We start from the raw sequence: 19,310 nt of genomic DNA, 5'->3' as shown, positions 1-19,310 counted from the left end.
AATTCGTTACAAATTTTTACTTTTCAATTTGAAAGAGATGGTCTTGTCACATTCGTTCATGTGATGTCACATCTATGCTGGTATAAAGTCTTCTCCATTCGATTAGCTGTCACCTCCGTTCAGTTAGCTGTCACCTCCGTTCAGTTAGCTGTCACCTCCGTTCAGAGCATTTTTTAAATTTACCAATATTTCTCAAAATATTGGTTCTCGTGTTGAACCACTGTATTGATGTTAATGTAAGTCATTATAGCGAACAGAAAAATAAAGAAAATAATGATTTTGAACAGTGTGAAAATTTCGTTTTAAAAACCCTCAAAAACCCCTTTTCAAGTAGAATGACCCATAAAAACACAGTATTTTGTACATGAGGTGAAGAGGCTTGTTACTTATCATAAAATTTAGTTCCTTTAGTTTTCCACGACTTCTTTTTGTAAAGAAAATTCTGCTGAGCTTTTCGTGTTGGTGATAATTCTGTTTACTTATTTGTTCTCTACTATCTAGGCGTTTACAGGAACGTGTTTGTATTACTCAACTGCCACTATGAAATACAGCTGCAAATCTTTTCCTAAGAAACAATGATCAAACAACTAAAGCAACTAACGTACCCATAACTAAAAATCTAAAATGCATCAATTGTGAAGTGACAAATAATCTCCATTAGCAGGCAATAGTTTTATCAAAAAAACCAAAAGATGAATAAAACTTTTTAATTCATCTCCCTGTTTGTAAATTCCATCTAATCTTATCTAAAATATTAGGAAATGAAGGACTGATAAATTTTATAACTATTTTATTATTTTAGCGCGGAAGATCCAAGTTCAATTCCAAGTGGGAGTTCATGTGACTCGGATACCACGTTAAGCTGTAAGTCTACGTCTCACATAGCCTCGTTTCTGAAAGGGAGCCTAAACTCAATTCAAGTCAAAATCAAATATTTTATTGTCGCCGAATGCTCGTAAATTCTGTCTCTCCCCTCCTATTTCTCTTTTCCATTTAAAAGCTTATTAATTTCTACGGCTAGAAATATTTCTTCGATTTATTCACTTATGGATTGGAATCTACAGAAGCAGATATAAAACGCATTTCTATTACGTCCTCACTTTCACTTCATTATGGCATTCAATATGTTTAATGTGAAATATGTGTTTTACACAGAGGACAAGTACGTAAAATATTTTTTTTATTATTATTTTTGCTTTATGTCCACATTCAACTACGAAGTCATCTAGTATCTACTAATATAGAACCTGAAAAAGATTTGAATGCCAGGAGATAAGTTTCCAGTAGGTTTGAACCTGTGAGCACATACACAGAAAGCGTGCGCCGTAACTATAAGGGGACTCAACATATTTTATGTATGAGATCTGTGTCAGGGGTCTCTATATTTATTTTTGTTTCTATATTTATACTTCATCATTATCCAATTTTACTTGAAAATTCATGATCAACACATTTTCTATTAAAACTTCTCCTATTCTGATACAAAAACATAAAAAAAGAAAAAAGAAAGAAAAAACAACAGAAAAGAAAAAGTTTACCTGGGAACTGGATTCCTCAAATATTTTCATCTGAGCGTTCTGATACTTATGTTGAAAATTATCGGCTTGATTCAGCAAATCCAAACAAGATTTACATATAGCTTTCGTCAACGGATCATTGGGATAAACCTACAACGAGAAGATTAGCTGAAATAAAACGTATGCTATTTGACGAACGAACACCATGCCACAATATAAAAACTTATGAATCATATTGTAGTCACCTTATTTGATTACTACATTTTTAAAAAAAATTGAATCCAATCTATTCGATTGCTGTAATTCTTTACAAGCTGCTTTTCATGCCATAAAGACAGAGAGAAATTTTCTTACATTCTATATAAACATGCTATAATTTGACACTATTATTATTGTACGCAATGCTTATCTATTTCAAAGAGAAATGACTTATTTACCTGCACGTCCAAGAACTTGTGGCAATGGCATTCCGGTGAGAAGTCTCATGCATATTTAGAATTGTGTCCAGTCATCCCCTGAATTACTATTCGACTTAAATGTTATCATTAGTAATTTATATATATATTAATAAAAGGGTAAATTTTATTTGAAATTCAGTAATGCATTTATTTCTCTTATCAACAGGCAATTAAAATCAAACATCAACAATGACAAAGAAGAAAGAAAAAAATGAATCCATTTTTATCAGTGGAGTTAAATTCAAAAGGAAGATGTGCAAACATGCACTTTTCTTGTTACTCATAATTTTCTATTAGTAATTCACAGATGTATTGCTATGTATATGGAACAGTACAATAAACGATGACTACAGTATATAAATATCTAAGGTCATTTACGTAGTTAGTTTTAAGATTAGAGAATCTATCGTTTAATCAGTCTAGATATCTTTTACTGAGATATTCAGCATATTTTGATCATACAGATCCTATAAACGTCTAATCACATCATAAAAGTTCACGGTAATACCAATTCACGGACTTTTTTTTTTATCAAGTTACATTTATCTGTTACATTGTTCATCTTATTTAAACATTTAATATTATTTTTCAATATTTAACAATTCGAACATGTCTGTAATACATATCACTTAGTTACCAGGTGCTTTACATATATAAGCAAACATATCATCACATTTCGATATACGTAGAGTGCTCATTTTACATATTATTCGGATATTTGAGCATACTGACACATTTCCATATTCAAATTAATATTATCCGTACGTTCTATCACCTGCATCAATTAAGTTTGAACATATTTAAAATCATCAGAGATTATTAACTAATAAAAGAAAACCTACCCTAACTAACCTACACTAACTTAACCTAAACATATTATTCAAAGCAATTCAATTTCATAATACGTTCAAACTATTATATTTCCGTGAGGTATTAACCGTGAATGAAGGATGATATTGTTATCTAGACTGAAGCATATGAGACAATTAGTATATCGGCTAACAATGAGTCATTGCTCAAAATCAGCGATTATTCCATTATAGCATATAGCTAGTATAATGAGTATTCACTGTTTGTTTACTGTCAGAATTTTCATATCTACGATCAATAACATGGATGACTATGTGGAAAAGACACTCATAAATCTTTCAGAACACGTTTGCGATAAGGTTAATTTTTGCTCCCCCATAGGCCTACCCGGGTTTGTGCAACTACAGGTATTTAGCTTCGCATGGTCAAGAATTGAGATTTCCTTTGCCAAACTAACATCACTATAAACAGTTTAAATTTCCAAGGTAATTGTTTTAGTTAAGGTCACAAAATCAGAACAAAATGGCAGTTTACTTATGAATCCCCATGAAATTTTTATGTTTAAATTTTATATCACTTACATAATTGGCGAGTACCTCGATTCTACCCAAACATTTTAAGGTTGTTCAGAATCGTTTTTGCTTAAGGTTTATAGTTCCAATTAGCGTTTTTAGCAATAATTTCTAATTATCGGGTACCGCACTACATAAACTCACCACCGTTAACTTACTACATTTTTCACTGCACCGGAAATCATAGCTCCCTCTAGGACAACTACTATTACTGTAACATATTTCCATAGTCATATATATATGTAATTTATTATTAAATCTCATATTATTTCACCTCCTAAATTTCCAATTTAACTTCTAAATTCCGCTTCAGTCCCTTTTCTGTACATCCACAACAAATTTTATACTTAATTTGAACTACTGCACTTCCCGTTTCCTATATCCGGAAGTAAACAAATGAGGATTTTGATTTCTTGACAAGCATAGTTACTGTCATTTAAGACTGTCATTTAAGACAGATTTCAGCAGTGGTTGGTAAGTTCCCTAATCTAAGGTACATTAAATTTTGTTAATTTTATGAAAATAAACCCAACTTACATAATTACTATACGTTTAACACAGATAGGCCTACTTTATTCACTCAGTTCGTAAACATGCATATTATGTGTTTCTGCTCTGCATGTCTAATCAACGCTATAATTATCCTCTTGAACCTTATTTACATGCTATACAAAGGAATTTGTTTTATATTATGAGAAACAGGCCTAAATACCGGTAGTGTAATACATAATCATAAACATAGTCAGCAGCCGTATTGTGTTCACCAGCTGTTGCAGATTAAGGATATGCGGACCATAATACTTCCTCTCGAAAAATTACCCATAGGTTTTATCAAGGTTACTTAGTAATATAAAATCTACGCTTTTATATATATACGAACGTATGACATAATAATATTGTTACTGTTTACGGTAACAGTGAACTGTAACAATATTACCTTTGAAATTTTCAGAAGTTTTCCGAAAAATCACAAATTTTTCGTTTTACGGAATTGAAATGAAATTAAATCTTTCGGTTTTATGTTCCACGGAGACGGATGACAAATGAAAGTAGCATAGTTAGAATGTGGAAGGAGATTAGGGAAGCCCGGGAAATCCCACGAAGAATTCACCACCAAAAATTCACATACTCTAAGATAAAAATGATAAAAATGAAGTTTAACGTCCCACGGTTATGCCGGTTAGGCTAAAGGAGACGGTGATAATGAGAAAATGAGTGAAATGGTGGAATGAAGAAAGTGGGAGGAAACGGGAGAACTCCGAGAAAACCTACGAGTACGGTGTTTGTCCACCACAAAGTCCACACGGCGCGAGCTGGGATCGAACAAGGGACCCCAAGCACCGGGGGCGAACGCTCTACCACTGAGTCACCGCGCCTCCGCATACTCTAAGATGGAATCAGGAACCCCTTGCACTAGAGGTGAGTGCTCTATCACTGAGCCATTATATCCCAGTCCCTTTAGTCGATTACTCTCTTAGTTTTCATCTTATCTGACTGTCAATCATTTCACGAAAGTTTAAAGTGAAGCGAAAGAGATTTAAGAATTCTAAACTTCCTTGCACTTCAATATCAATCTGAAAATCTTGTCCAACAGTTTTCACAAATAATCGATGGCAAATGAACGATGAAATATGTTTTGTTTTAGTAGAAAACAGACAATAATATATACGCTTTGACTTTTTTAAAGAAAGTTGTCTTTGACAATCCACTGAAAGTGAAGCCAATGTTCATCTATACTGAATTATTAATATGAAAATGCCCGAACATTGTTTTTAAATTGATATATATGTTCTTGGATTTATTATATGGAATTAGTAGCTGAAATACATGTATAGTGAGAAATTTAAAGAATTAGCATTTTGTGGGTAGATGGACTATGGTTGATACGACCAGCTCTTAGTTCGCATATTTACAGTACTTTCTAAATTTCTTCTTGGAAGAAGGGTACTGCATGCAATTTCACACGTTTTGTTCCAGTAAAATTTAAACCCAAGAAATATCTATATGTTTGTGTCTATTTCAATGAAAAGGTTAATTGTATGAAAATCACATAGTATTTAGTAAGCGTACTCGGTTAATACGCTATCAAAACACATCTCCTAAAAATATTGTTTAATGATTCGTTGATTTGATAATGTTTTCCTCTGTTTTTTATAGGCACATCTACAATTATTCAAAAATAAAACAGCATAAATACCGTTTTAATTAAAGCAATACAAATGAAAATCGTAACAACACATTTCCTCAAAAACAGTAGGACAAAAATCACAATATAGAATACGTGAGGCCTTAAACAGTTATACTTCATTAAAAAAAAAAAAAAGGGGGGGGGCAATGGTGTGCCTCGTACCTGGCAATTTTCATGTTTCTTGAGAACCGGTGGCAAATCTTTTCAAAAAACCAAATGATGTATGAAACTGCTTCTTAGCAATGTTAGGTAATGGACTGATATATTTTCTCATATTTGTACCAATCATTAGCACACAGTATTAAAAAGTTATACATCACACAACGGCACCAGCACTGAGTTTGTAATCCGCCAGTTGAAGTTCTTCTCTTTTCTTTTCGCACACTGCACAGTAGGACAAAACGTCGATCTAGCTGGACAAAATTCATTTATGATAGTTTGTAAATCGTTCACCTTTGCATTTGTTGTGATACCCAAGTTAACTGTTCTAAGCCTTGGTAAGCTCCTCAGAGATGATTTTAGCACATGGCATGGAAGTGATTGGAAATTTGTTGCTGGTAAACTTGCGCTACCGAGAGCTCAGTGTTTGGCAAGTTTAAGGATGGGATATTCTAATCCTAACGGACGAACTTTTAAGACTACTAACTAACTACTGTTACTGAAGGTTTATATAATTTATCTGATGTATTAGAAAAGTATTTATCTAACATTTGTCTTCAATGCTCCAATGCTTCAATGCAATTCATGCTGTACAATTAGTGGGTACATTTTTTACTGAGGAAGTACATGGAAGATGACTATACAGTTTTTGTGAGTCGTTTATTTACAACTATATATGAAACATTTGTATAGTAAAACAAACAGTATATCTTTACAAACTATCATTTAAGGACTGGTAGCTACTTTGTTCTTTCATCCATCAACATGACGCCAACGTCAATGCGTCGTATAGATTTATTCAGGTTGTCAAGGGAGAAGAAGACAAGTGGTGACCTACGCAAATTTGTCTGAGACTTTTCAATTGTAGAATTGCGGTAAGTCAGTGAAATGGAATATTAAGAAAGCTGTAAACCTATTTAAGAGTGACTGTAACAAATACTGGAAATTGTGTGGAAGAACATATGATACATTTATGAAGAAACACAATGTGCGGTTGAATTCTGAATTGCCATTTGACGCTTAATATTACGCAGTGTTTATCTTTGAGTAATGTTTCTGACTGTTTGCCTTCAACATCACGGCCAGTAGGCCAATAAGAATTTCAGTCTGGAAAGTAATAAAACGGAAAAGATTGATATCGTTCATTGTGCAAGAAACTAGCAAGGAAAAATTGACATTTGCAACCCAATTATATATGAGATCAGCGAATAGGGATGCTGCGTACATACTTAAAAGAAATTACAGAAAGCAATTCATGAAGAGCCACTAGGTATAACAAACTTCCACGTCTTTAAATAAAAAGCAAAATCATACTCTCCTCTTAAGGCATCACCGTTTACTGTAGAAAATAGTATCACTAAACAACAGTATATAACATCAGGAAATAGACCAAGGCAAGAGGATGTAATATTTCTCTCTCTTATCATCATGTTGGAGATGAAAGTTGAGATGCTATCCCCTACTGAAAAAAAACTTTGTCTGATTTATAAGTAGAGTTGTGGTGGAACGCTACTAAACATAAAGAATACAAAACAGAAATTTGAAGATGACATTGCTTCGGATTCCGACATTTATTTGTGACATCTGTTGTCCCACTACAGTTGAATGTCAATACTACTGACGATATTTCTGAAAAACGTATTGAACGGCAAAGCTCTACACTATCTTCAACCAAACATTGTAGACCACTAAATCTACTTATGGAAAAAGAGTTTCTTTTTTTTCTCATGACGAAAAGAGAAATGAAAAAAGTGGAATATCAAATATCTTAATTATCACCAGAATATATGGAAATGTGTGGATTCAAAATAATAGTTCAGACACAGCTCCTGCTAACTTTGGTTCATGGCAAAGTATGCAACGCTTTAACAAGGACGTCTTCACAAAGATGTTTCATCTGCAGTGTTACTTCTAAAACTATAAACGAAAACGTAGCATTGAATAATGTACGCTCATGTCCAAAATGATTGTCGCATATCTGTAACTGTCTTCTTGTAAGAATATAATTTGATAATGATTTTGCAGGGTACTTTTAATACTGATATTATGTGTATAATCTGAAAATGTATATTTGTGGTAAATTTCATAGGAAAAGAATTATAAATACGAAAATTAGAACGAGTAAAACAAAATGTTGCTAAATGAACAAGAAAGTTTCATTTTCATTTTATTGTTCTTATTTACTGCTCCTTTGACATGAAATTTGCGACATACATATCTTTGCCGATTATACACATACTAACATTATAAGAAATACCGGGCGAATTTGTTATCAAATTATATTTCTACAACATGCGACAATAATTTTGGACATGAGTGTACCGGTCCAGATATGGTTTACTGACATGAGTGTACAGATATGGTTTATTTACACTGCATTGGTGGAACAGGTTTTTCGAGTGTCTCCTGCACATTTCCTACAGACTGGAGCTGGAAAGCTGACAAGTTAGGGCAAAAGAGAATCAGGATGTCATGCAGAAAAGAAACACGGTCGTAATTACACAGTTCAAACAGAAAATGGGTTTGATTATTGATAAGCTATTACCTGAAGGAAAAGACAATTTCAACTCATCGTTTCCTCGCAAACCCTGTACTATCATCAACTATAACTGGGATTAAAGGAGGCACCGTGGCCCAGTGGTAGAGCGCTTACCTCTGGTGCGTAGAGTCACTGGTTCGATTCCCAGCCGAGTAAGTTTCTGGTGGACAACATCGTGTCCGTGGGTTTTCTCGGGGTACTCCCGATTCCTCCCAATTTATCATTCCACAAAATTCTTCCATCATTATTCGCTTGTCTTAATCATAGTCTCCTTTAACTTAAAGGACATAATAATGGGATGTTAAACTGAAAGATTTCAAAGAAAGGTACAACTGGGATTAGTAAGTTCATCCACAGATTTGGGACGATTTTGAAAGTAACGCCACTTGGCTTCCCACAAACAGTGAGGCATTCGAATTATTTGCAAACGAAACGAGGCACATGTACCTGCAATTATATTCCTGATTTTATATGACATCCTCGATACATACAAATCTCATGTACAGTGCTACTGTCATACACTACGTATTGCTGCTAATTAGAATGCTATCGGAAGATGTGCAAGAGGCTAGAAACATGCATTTGAGAAAATTTCGTCTTGGATATTCACGGAAATGTTCAAGAAAGACAACAATGGAGGATGTACTGCATCGCCTGTTGATCACTTTCGATGTTACATACATTCATTCAACCTTTTCCATCAACGAACACGAGAAGTTATGTGCAGGTCCGCAGCTTGCTGCAGGAAAGAGATGCAGCAAGAGATAACAAGGATCATTTCGAACCATCAGCTTCGAGTCCAGTGATGATGAGTGGAAGCAAGACTGGATCTCGAATAATAACAACAACAGTATTATAGCCTTTGTTTACTGTTTCATTTGTTGTTATAAAAATATATTTGTGTTTTGTGTTGAACATTTGTACCAGTAGCGGCTCCTGATTTATAATGTGTAATAATTTCAGCAGTGGAGTGCTAAAACAATGATGAACTGTATTAGGGTGATATTTCGGTAATCAGTTGCTAAAAAATGTCGAAGTTTATGTGTGAACATTGAATTCATTAAAATTCTGAATATAATCATTGCATTTTGTAAATCATCACATAAAATCACTTTTTATATTGCAATATAATTTTGTCCCACTAGTTCGGCACTCTCTCCCACTGTGCACTGTAATGCTTATTTTGGTTTTTGCTCATATATTTTGAGCATTGTTACAGTACATTTGAAGTCGAAGTGGACCCATCATTCAGTAGTAAACATTAACAAATGGGTACCATATTTAGTCAGACCTCTTTAATTTATGCTTCAGAAAAGAGAAATGTCTAAGAGATCGAAGGAAGTACATTTAATAATACTTAAAGAAGGAGAAGATAAGAGATACCAAATCATGCAGCCGCGGTGGCTCAGTGGTAGAGCGTTCACCTCTGGTGCTAGGGGTCTCGGGTTCAAACCCTGCTCCCGCCAAGTGAACTTTGTGGTGGACAAACACCGTGTGCGTGGGTTTTCTCGGGGTTCTCCCGTTTCCTCCCACTCTCTTCATTCCACCATTTCATTCATTACTCATTATCACCGTCTCCTTTAGCCTAACCGGCATAAGCGTGGGACGTAAAACTCAAAATTTCATTTCATTTCATTTCAAATCATGCAGACCAATTTCTTTAATTAACGAAATTGGGAAGTTATTCGCGAATGTGTTAGCAGAAAAGATAAGAATATATAGGAAAATAGAAAACCGCAATTTACAACATGGGTTTGAAAAAACAAGTGCACCGAAGACTGTTGGAATTAATAAAACTAGGAAAGTGACAAATACCAGGTAACAATATTTATAGACACAACTGATGCTTTCGACGACCTGTGGTGGCCATCCCTCTTTAGTCAATTCAAAAGAATCAAAATTGACATCTTATACAAAACAATGAACAACTTTTATTTTAGACAGGAAAGTAAAACTACAACTACCAGACAGAAACATTGAAATAAGAAGTACAAAGGGGGCGTTCCATTTTGATTTACTTCTCTTTTTTTCTTCTTTGAGGGTCCACCATTGAGCCTGTCATTACAGTTGGAAGGACGTAGTACAAAGGTCTGCCGTCAGGTGGATGAACAACACAGAGAAGTGTAATCCCTGGAAACTACAGCATATTTCACCAACAGCTGTAAGCATGTAAGCGGACAACACGGAAGGTAATTAGCAAGGACAGCGCTGGGTGAAGAGTGCATACCGTCACACAAAACCGTATACAACTGGGTGGACGGCTGGAAAAGTGGCCGCATATCAACGGAAAAAGGAACCAGTTCTGGAAGAAAAGTGACTATGACAACACCAGTGAACATTTCAAGAGTGGAGCGGCTTATTCAGGACAACAAGTGCATCACGTTTACGGAACTGGAAGCGGCCACAGGACTTGTCAGAATCACTCTGCACCGCATAGTGCACGAACACCTTAAGATGGGTAAGGTGTCTGCCATGTGCGTTCCCACATCCCTGATTGCAGCACAAAGACAACAGATCAAGGACGTGAGCAGTGATCTTCTGCAACGATACAGCCAGGATCCAGAAGGCTTCATGTCCAAACTCATTACTGGCAACGAGACTTGGTTGCACTATCATGAGCCAGAGACCAAAGCCCAATCAATGCAATGGAAGCATAAAGGTAGCGCCACGATAAAGAAGTTCCATAGATAGCACCCTCTGTAGGCAAACGCATTGCCACAGTCTTCTGGGCCAAGGATGGAATCATCCTCATTGACTGGTTGGAACCCGGGACCACCATTAACAGCGAGTCATACGTGACAACGCTTCGCAGTTTGCGCCATGCAATTCTGAGTAAACGACCAGGAAAATTGGCGAAAGATGTGCTCTTGCAACAATTGCTCACACGAGTCGGGCAAGCAAGACTGCCATTAATGAGCAGGGTTTCCGCGTGCTATCACACCCACGTTACTCTTCTGACATGGTCCCTTATTACCGTCTATTCAAGACATTGAAGAAACCGCTGCGTGGATATCATTTCGCCGACTTCCAGGAACCGCAAGACGCTGTCCGGACGTGGGTGCGACAGACTCCGAAAAAATGGTTCGCAAAGGGCATAGGGAAGTTGTCACATGGGTGGCGCAAGTGTGTAGTTCTTAATGGAGACTATGTTAAGAAAGTGGATGTATCTACCGAGGCATAAAGGTTCTTACGTGTAAAAACAAATAGTGTAAATCAATATGGAACGTCCCTCGTACAAGGTTGTTCAGAGGGTTCTATCTTTTGTAGTCCCACAATGTGGGATTTAGTGATACATTTTTTTTTTTTTTTTTTTAATGGCTGAAAGCGTAGAAGAAACAGTAGGAAGAATAGATTACGCAGATAATATAGCAATTGTAATAAAAAGATCCTCAAGAAGAAAAATTGAGCAAAAGAAAACAACGTTTTACAACAACTAAGATTGGGGTTAATACAAAAAAATTCAAATTCTCAGGAACAAAGACTAAACAAGTATTTAGGACTATGGATTGATTGGGACTATTGAAAATTTAATTTTAAAAAGTATATAATAGAAGAAACAGAAAAAGAAAGAAAAAATACCTAAACTGTAAACCCTAACCAGATAAAAATACAAACTACCAGATAAAACAACAAAACTATATAATAAGACACTGATCATGAAAATAATAAATTATTGTTGTGGGATTTGGGCAAACACGTTTTTCGTAAACAATAAACTAAACAGTTAACATAGTCTAACTAAATTATAAAAATAATACCAATTGAAAGCTTAAACATACTATCTCTAGATTTTTTTTTTTTTTATAGAAAATTCAATTAAGTTCTGGATAAAATATCAAAAAATAATTAAATAATCCACATTTTAGGAAAGATACCGGAAAATGTCGAGGAGCTTTATAAACTAACAGATAAAAAATGGATTGAGGAATGGATAAACACATCAAGTGGCTCTAAATTAAAAAAAACACGAATATTCTAACACTGGATACAAGAAGAAAAATTGGGCACAACGAAACAGAGACTATTCAATTTCTTTTGGGACAAGGTCCCTTTAAGTCACACTTTAAAAGATCAAATATCGATAATAACAATACGTGTGAATGTGAGAATATGCAGGACCCAGAACATACTCCATGACATGGTGATAATGTTATAGAATCGGAAGAAATTAAAACTGAAACTCAAGGAAATGGACATACGGGAAATTATTTTTAATAGACGAAATTTCGACAGGCTTGAAAACATATTAAAACACATAAGAAGAGGAGCATGGGAGAAAACAAAATACTATCGACAAAACTAAAACTAACTCCCAAGAAAATTCAATAAAAAGGCATTATTTCCAAAACAAACAAACAAAAGTTCTGATACGAATCAAGAACTGGATGAATACTTTCTCCTTAAGTGTTAGTGATTGTCTACAAAATACTGTTTTGGTTTGAGTTCAGTGTTGTGTAATACGACCAATAGTGTTTGGCTTTGGGTTTATGTCTGGAAAATAGTTACATACCTTTCAAATAATGAGGTGAAAAATCAAAGTAAAATGAGAAATTAATAAAAATATGAAATTAAAAAGTGTAAAAAGCATAGCAAATAAAAGTGAATAAACGAAGTAATAAAAATAACAGGAAAAAACTAAGGGCAAATATAGTGAATACTCTTAAAGTGAAAAGTGATTACTGCAAATATGTTTTAAAGCGGTTTAGCTAAAGCGAAACAGGTGAAAACCGAAAAGGAAGCAAGGATTAAAAATGTGTCTCAGAATACCTATAAATATGTGTTGGAATACAAAGGAAAAAACCTCAGCGAGAAATAAAAAAGAGAAATATTCGAAAGGTGAGAACCCAAGTGAGGAAGAAAAACAAAGAAATAGGAAGATAAGAAGCCAAAAACATAAGAAAAGAAAGGACACAAAACTAAAAAAATACCGACGAAAACAAAAGACTAACAACAACAAAGTACTTTGTTTTTGGTTCGGTTTTGTGTGTATGTGTGTTGTTGATTTGGACGGTGGAGGAAACAGTATATTTTAGAAAAATAAAAAAGTAAAATAATTCAAAAAGAGAAAATAGGCATGTTGAAATATATAAGGTAACGTGTAGCAGAAGTGCCTCGCTCCCAGCAAAAGGGGATTAAAAAGAGAAAGTAAGAGGCAGCAGCGACTGCCATATAATAAGTCCTAAAGATACAGCTAATGGCAGAGGGAAGTGGAGGCTTTTATAATAACAAAAAATAACATCATTTATGGATAAATACTAAAATAAAAGTGCAATAAATTCTGGTAAAGATAGCAAAGGGGATTATGAGAAACTTAGATTATACATGTATTGGATAAGGACAGTAATCGTTGAAGTCACCGTCACTCATGAAGGTGTTAGCGGATTGATTCCATTAACGAACTCAGGCGAGGTACTCGCGCTAGCTATCTATTGAAAAAAAAAATACCTTTCGTTCAAGAGCTATCGGACGGAATAACGGATTGACATACATACTAGCAGTACAATCTTGAAAGACTCATTGCGTGATCCTAGTAAAATATTACAGTAACTTACATAGGTTGGACAAATAATTATAGCTTACAGTTTTGCCGGATATCATTATTACAAGTCAAATTAAAGTAGAATAAGTAGTTATTACTGGCAATGTATACAGAAGTCCTCGCATGATTCTTTAAACTAAAACATGTAATGAAACTGATCAGGGTTGGCTGGTTTAAACCAGCTGTTTTTTTTTCAAAAAAAGAAACAACTGGTTTAAACAAAAAAAAAAAAAAAAAAAAGAACGAAAAATGTTTAAATCGTGTGAACTTCATGGTGACGTTTCCACATATCAAACCATCCGCATTACATTTATCTACTTTTCACCTTTTGATCAAGGGGCTCCGTGTTCAATTCTCGGTCGAACCACAACCCATCTTTCAAGTGTAAACCAAGTAGCGATTCGAGGTGTCTCTTTAAGCGAAAGTCTTCTTCGTGATAACGTTGGTATTTCATAAAGATTTTAAGCCTAAATATACGAAATGAAACAAAATTATATATTTCTACTTGCCTGAATGCCTGTTGTTTTATAAAGCAGACAAGGTTGCTTAAATATATTGATAGAAATTGCCAAATTTATCAGCTGCCTACGTAGCTTCCAACATCAGCCTGGATTTGACTTGGTTTTAATTTTATTGAATGATATCTACATGCCAAATTTGTAATTTAATACCTCAGTTTTAGCGTAGTGATTATGATACGTTGACCTTAAAATTTTACATACAAATACATTTAAAGTAATAACAGGGTTTTCCCAATGGCTAAGGCGGGAGTTTCCCGATTTATATATAATTCTGTATAATGTTTTTACTTGTGTAACTGTTTATCTTTTTGTCCTTCTGAAATGACTCTTGACAATTATTTTTAACAAGTAGGCCTATGTAAAGATCAGTACAATGTATTTTTATCGAGTCCTTCGTGAGTGAGTCGGCAATCGCATTTGTGACCAATTAGTCCCAGTTTCGTGTCCAAATGGACAATTTCTCTTGGATGTAAGCCGAGAAGTGGTTTGGATTCCACTTTAAGCTTATGTGACCCCTTCCAGCATAATCTTGTTGTTGCATAACACCCCAAGGCGAAACAAACTAATTTCTGTTCATATCTAATATAAATACATTGAGTAAATTATTTAAACCAAAAAAACCTGGTTTAAACACAAAAAAAAAAAAAAACTGGTTTTTTGGTTTTTTTCAATAAAACCATAGTTTTTGCCAACCCTGAAACTGATATAGTGGTACATTGATGAAATTGTAATAAACCATTCTTCTCTGTTACAACGATTGTCAATTTATACGGACATTATGGAAAATGTTTGTCATCCCCTTAAATAACTGTTCCTATAATTTTATCTTTTTCTTTTTATGTGGATATCAAAGATTATTTACATACAGACATTCGTTTCAATGTTGGCTGAAAGATTAATAATATGTACTAGTAATTGAAACAGGTTGTTTATTAGTTTTCCGTTATTTAGCAAAAGAATTTAATTTAATTTTGATGCAGACTCATGTTATGTAAATAATGTGTTCATTAAAGCAGTGTTATTCAACCTTTTCTTCTCGCGTACCCTTAGACACAGTTCGCCATCCAACTGGGTACCCGTGAAGCTTTTTTAAAAAAAAAATTAAATCGAAATGAACTTATTAAAGTTAATACACATATTCTGTTGATTAAAAAGGAGGGACAAATAGAGGCCCAACAGAAGGACAATCAGTGTGCCAATCCAAAGACTATTTACGAGCTGATAAAGTGCACATCCGTAAAAATTAACATGGGAAACTTCAAAACACGTGGAAGACATCCACTTCTCCTGAAGGGAAATTTTCCCATCCTCCCTGATAATTCGCTCACTGAGGACAATGTAAATAATTAAAAACTAAAAGTAACTTTAGAACTAACCTGTTATTGAGATGACTGAGCTTGTTTCCGGGACGTCCTCGATTCTTGGTCGAATCTAGAGTGTGCAAGAATCAGAGCTGATTCTGGATTCAAGCAATTTATGTGCTTCGTTTTATTGATGTTAATACAGAGAAACTCTGTTCACACAAATATATTGATGGAAATGGAAGAAGTTGTGAAATAGCACTGATCATTCAATAAATTTTCCAATTATGATCATTCAATAAATATTAGAAGTATGCTTATTTTAGGATTACGTACCCCCAGAAACATCTTGGCGTACCCCTGGTTGAATAGCACTGCATTACAATATTCATTCTTCATTATTGTGCAGGATGGTTTTGCAACAGTATACTCTTCTATGATTAGGTAGAAATTTATATAGCTACACATGCTATTAAGATGTTTGCTGGTTTGAGGAGCCATGCCATTTGAGAAGTAGAGTCAGTTTGAATCTCTGGAAACTAGGGGTTGCATCCTGCATTACTCTTTCTTTAGCACGAGGCTAATCTATTATTACTGGGCTAATCCATTATTACCAAAGGATCGTCGCTCTTATTATATGGTAAATTTACTGGGTTACATATATTTACTGAACAACATTCTTCTCGCTGATTGAATATACTGAGACGACAACGACCAGGCGGACTAGACGTCTGAGGACTACATCTTGGGAAATTACTAACAACTCCCCGCTGTACTTGTCATTGGACTAGGAGACACATATGTAATCATTTACTTCCTGCGAGAGATAGCAACAGTTAGAGATGAATGTTTTACAAGAAAGTTGCAATATTATTCATCAGAACATGTCAGTTTCATTATTGTTCGCAATTCATATATTCCTCTACCGAATAAAATAAGTGTTGTAATAAATATTTCTGGAGTTCTTTTTTGAATTTAACAACAGAGTTCTGAGCCTTTACATCTTTGGCACGTTTATTATAAAGCATTATACATGTGTATTTGCATTCTTCCTTGTATAATATAATTCTATGGTCTACAATAAAAAAGTTTTGTTCGTATCTTGTGTTATAATTATGCTGCTCTCATACTAACTTCAAGGACACCTTCTAGTTGTCTCTTTACAAATATCAGTAAGTTTAAGAAATAGAAAACGAGGTATTGGAAGTATACGAAGTTTCTTTCCAAACATTGGTTTGCAGTGATCTAGTTTACAGGTTGAGTATCAATTTTATTATTACTTTTATTTGTCAAAATGATTTTGGCTTTGCAATGCATTTCCTCCTTATATGTTAAATTAGACTAGAATAGGCCTCAGTAAATTATTTTTAGAGTAGAATCTTTGACATATTTTCAAGTACTTTTATTGCAAAATAAACTTGATTTAGCCTAAATTAATTATATGCTCACCCCAGTAGAAGTTTCCATTTATCAAAATTCCTAAAACCTTCGATTTCACGTAATTATTTCCTTATTTTCAATTATATCCAGAGTCTGTATATGTTTGTTGCGAAAATGATTGCTTCAGTCTTTTCCCTGCTTGAGATTATTATTTTGAATCTAGTGGGATAGTTTAGACATAACATCATCTGTACTTCTTTCAATATATTCATTTGTTTTCCCTTTTACTATAATATTAATGTCTTAATTACTTAATATTATAATTAAGAGACACTTATCCGTGTGGGTATTACTCTGTACACTATTCATTTACATCAAAAATAGTAACGGCTCTAATACTGATCCTTGTGGCACCCCACATATTGTTTCTCCGATATGTGCTATGTATTGTATTACGCACTTTAATTTCCATCATTTCCTGATTTAGGTATTATTACCAGACTACGGGACAAATACGTTAGGTGTTCCAAGACAAACACCTAATTCTGCCTACCCTTTTCCGCTGGTGTAGTGGCTAGCATGTGTGGCTTTGGTGTTCGTGATTCCGGGTTCAATTCCTGGTTGGAAAGCACAAAAGATTATATTTTACAATCATTTACTTTCACTAATCACACGTCTCCTTTAGCGTAAAGAGCATAACTATGTAACGATCAACTAAATAAATTTCATTTTCATTTTCATTTTTTAATTCTATTTATAAGGCTACAGAAAGGAATGCCTTACATAACTTAACTCAATGGTTGACCTAAGTGAACTAAGAATTCTTTTATTATCTTGACCAAATTACTGTACATGAAGAGCATGCATAAAGCCGTTCGACTGGTTCCAAGAAGTGGAAATCCGCATTGTTCGATGTTTATTTATAATGTGTTTCAATTAAATTCGTTTATCACAAAAATTTAGAACAATCTACTACTTTAAAAGTGAGAACAAAATATTTAATTCTATCAAGCAAATAATTATAAAATCCTTTTAGAAACACAAAGTTGAAAACAAAAAAATGATTTCTTGAATTGTAAATGAGAAATAAAATATTCCAGTTTCACGTTGCGCGCTTTTGCCCAACAGGTTAAACGAGATGGTTGATAAATGAAAGAGAATAACCATGAAAAAATTGAGGGAAAGAGAATGTGGCAGGATGCAGGACACTCAGAAAACCGAAGAACATGATGTTTCCACTATAAATTCACAAAGACCTGGGAGAGAACCAGGGACCCATAGCATAACAAATGATAGAACAACCACTAAGCCACAGTGTCTCCATTCTTCAATTGTAGTTAAAACTACAAACCAATACGTCGATTCGACTTTCTATTTATACATGCAAATGTGCCACTTACTGCTATTCTTTAATTATCTTTTAAAATTTGAAGTAGCACTCCTGGCAATTTGTAAATATATGTAAGAACAAAAAGAAGCGTTAGATCAAATCCACGTTGTTCAAAACTGCGTTATGCCGCAAATTCCTGTTACATAAGTTATACTACGCAAAAACACAACTGAACGTATGAACTTGCCTAAGTAGTGATTTAATTTCAATCTTTATAGTTAAGAATTACGGAAATTATTACTTTGTCGTCTTCATCAGAGCGCTCATCCGTTTAACCGTTAAGAAAATAAATAAATAAAACTTATTTTAACAACCTATCTCTGGTATCTTCAATCCATTTTCGTTTATTAGCAATATACAGCAAAAACTGGAGCTCCGGTGATTCCGTAATAGCGTGGGATCCCGGGTTCAATCCCAGCTCACATCAAGTGGGGTTTGTGATAGAAAACACCGTTTGTATGAGTTTTCTCAAAGTTCTCCCGTTTCCTCCCACTTTCTACATTCCACCACTTCGTTCATTATCATAGGCACAATCTATCTTAGTGTCGGAACTTAATTACAAGATGTTAAAGTTAAAACAAATCAAAACACAAGTTAGATGAGTTTATGTTATGTAACACATTCTACTACATCAAATTCCTAAATAAATACTTCACCTCATACTGTAGTGTTCTACATAGCTTCACTGCAATTCGTTGTTTTTCTCCTTCTCTTCCGAAAATATCAATACATGTCTCATGACTACTAGAACACAGACGACAGCACCTCGAATCCATTGTCTACCCTGAAGATAAATAAGGAATTCATACAGAAAAAATAAAATTATTAATTTATTTTACGAATTCTTAATATGTATTTATTTCTTTATTTATTGAACAAATTCCCAGATACAGCATAATTGTGCTATTTTACACAGGGAAATATCAACAAGCAGGA

General features: G+C 34.3%; 1 protein-coding gene across 4 annotated transcripts in view; it reads right to left on the bottom strand.

Moving 5' to 3' along the window:
• Positions 1-19,310, bottom strand: part of LOC145664756 (uncharacterized) — a 99,678-nt gene that overhangs the window by 66,981 nt on the left and 13,387 nt on the right. For all 4 annotated transcript variants that reach the window (XM_081731685.1, XM_081731686.1, XM_081731684.1 and 1 more), the window contains exons 2-3: positions 19,031-19,158; positions 1,539-1,667 (exon numbers count right to left, since the gene is read on the bottom strand). In XM_081731685.1, the coding sequence (XP_081587811.1) occupies positions 1,539-1,667; positions 19,031-19,150 (249 nt within the window). In that variant the 5' untranslated portion in view covers positions 19,151-19,158. The remainder of the gene's footprint in view (positions 1-1,538; positions 1,668-19,030; positions 19,159-19,310) is intronic.

This window comes from Thermobia domestica, chromosome 11 (assembly GCF_964235325.1).
Source record: "Thermobia domestica chromosome 11, izTheDome1.hap1.1, whole genome shotgun sequence".
In the NCBI taxonomy this organism is placed as follows: Eukaryota; Metazoa; Arthropoda; class Insecta; order Zygentoma; family Lepismatidae; genus Thermobia; species Thermobia domestica.
Note: the sequence above shows the minus strand (reverse complement) of the source record. Positions and strands in the feature narration are given on the sequence as shown.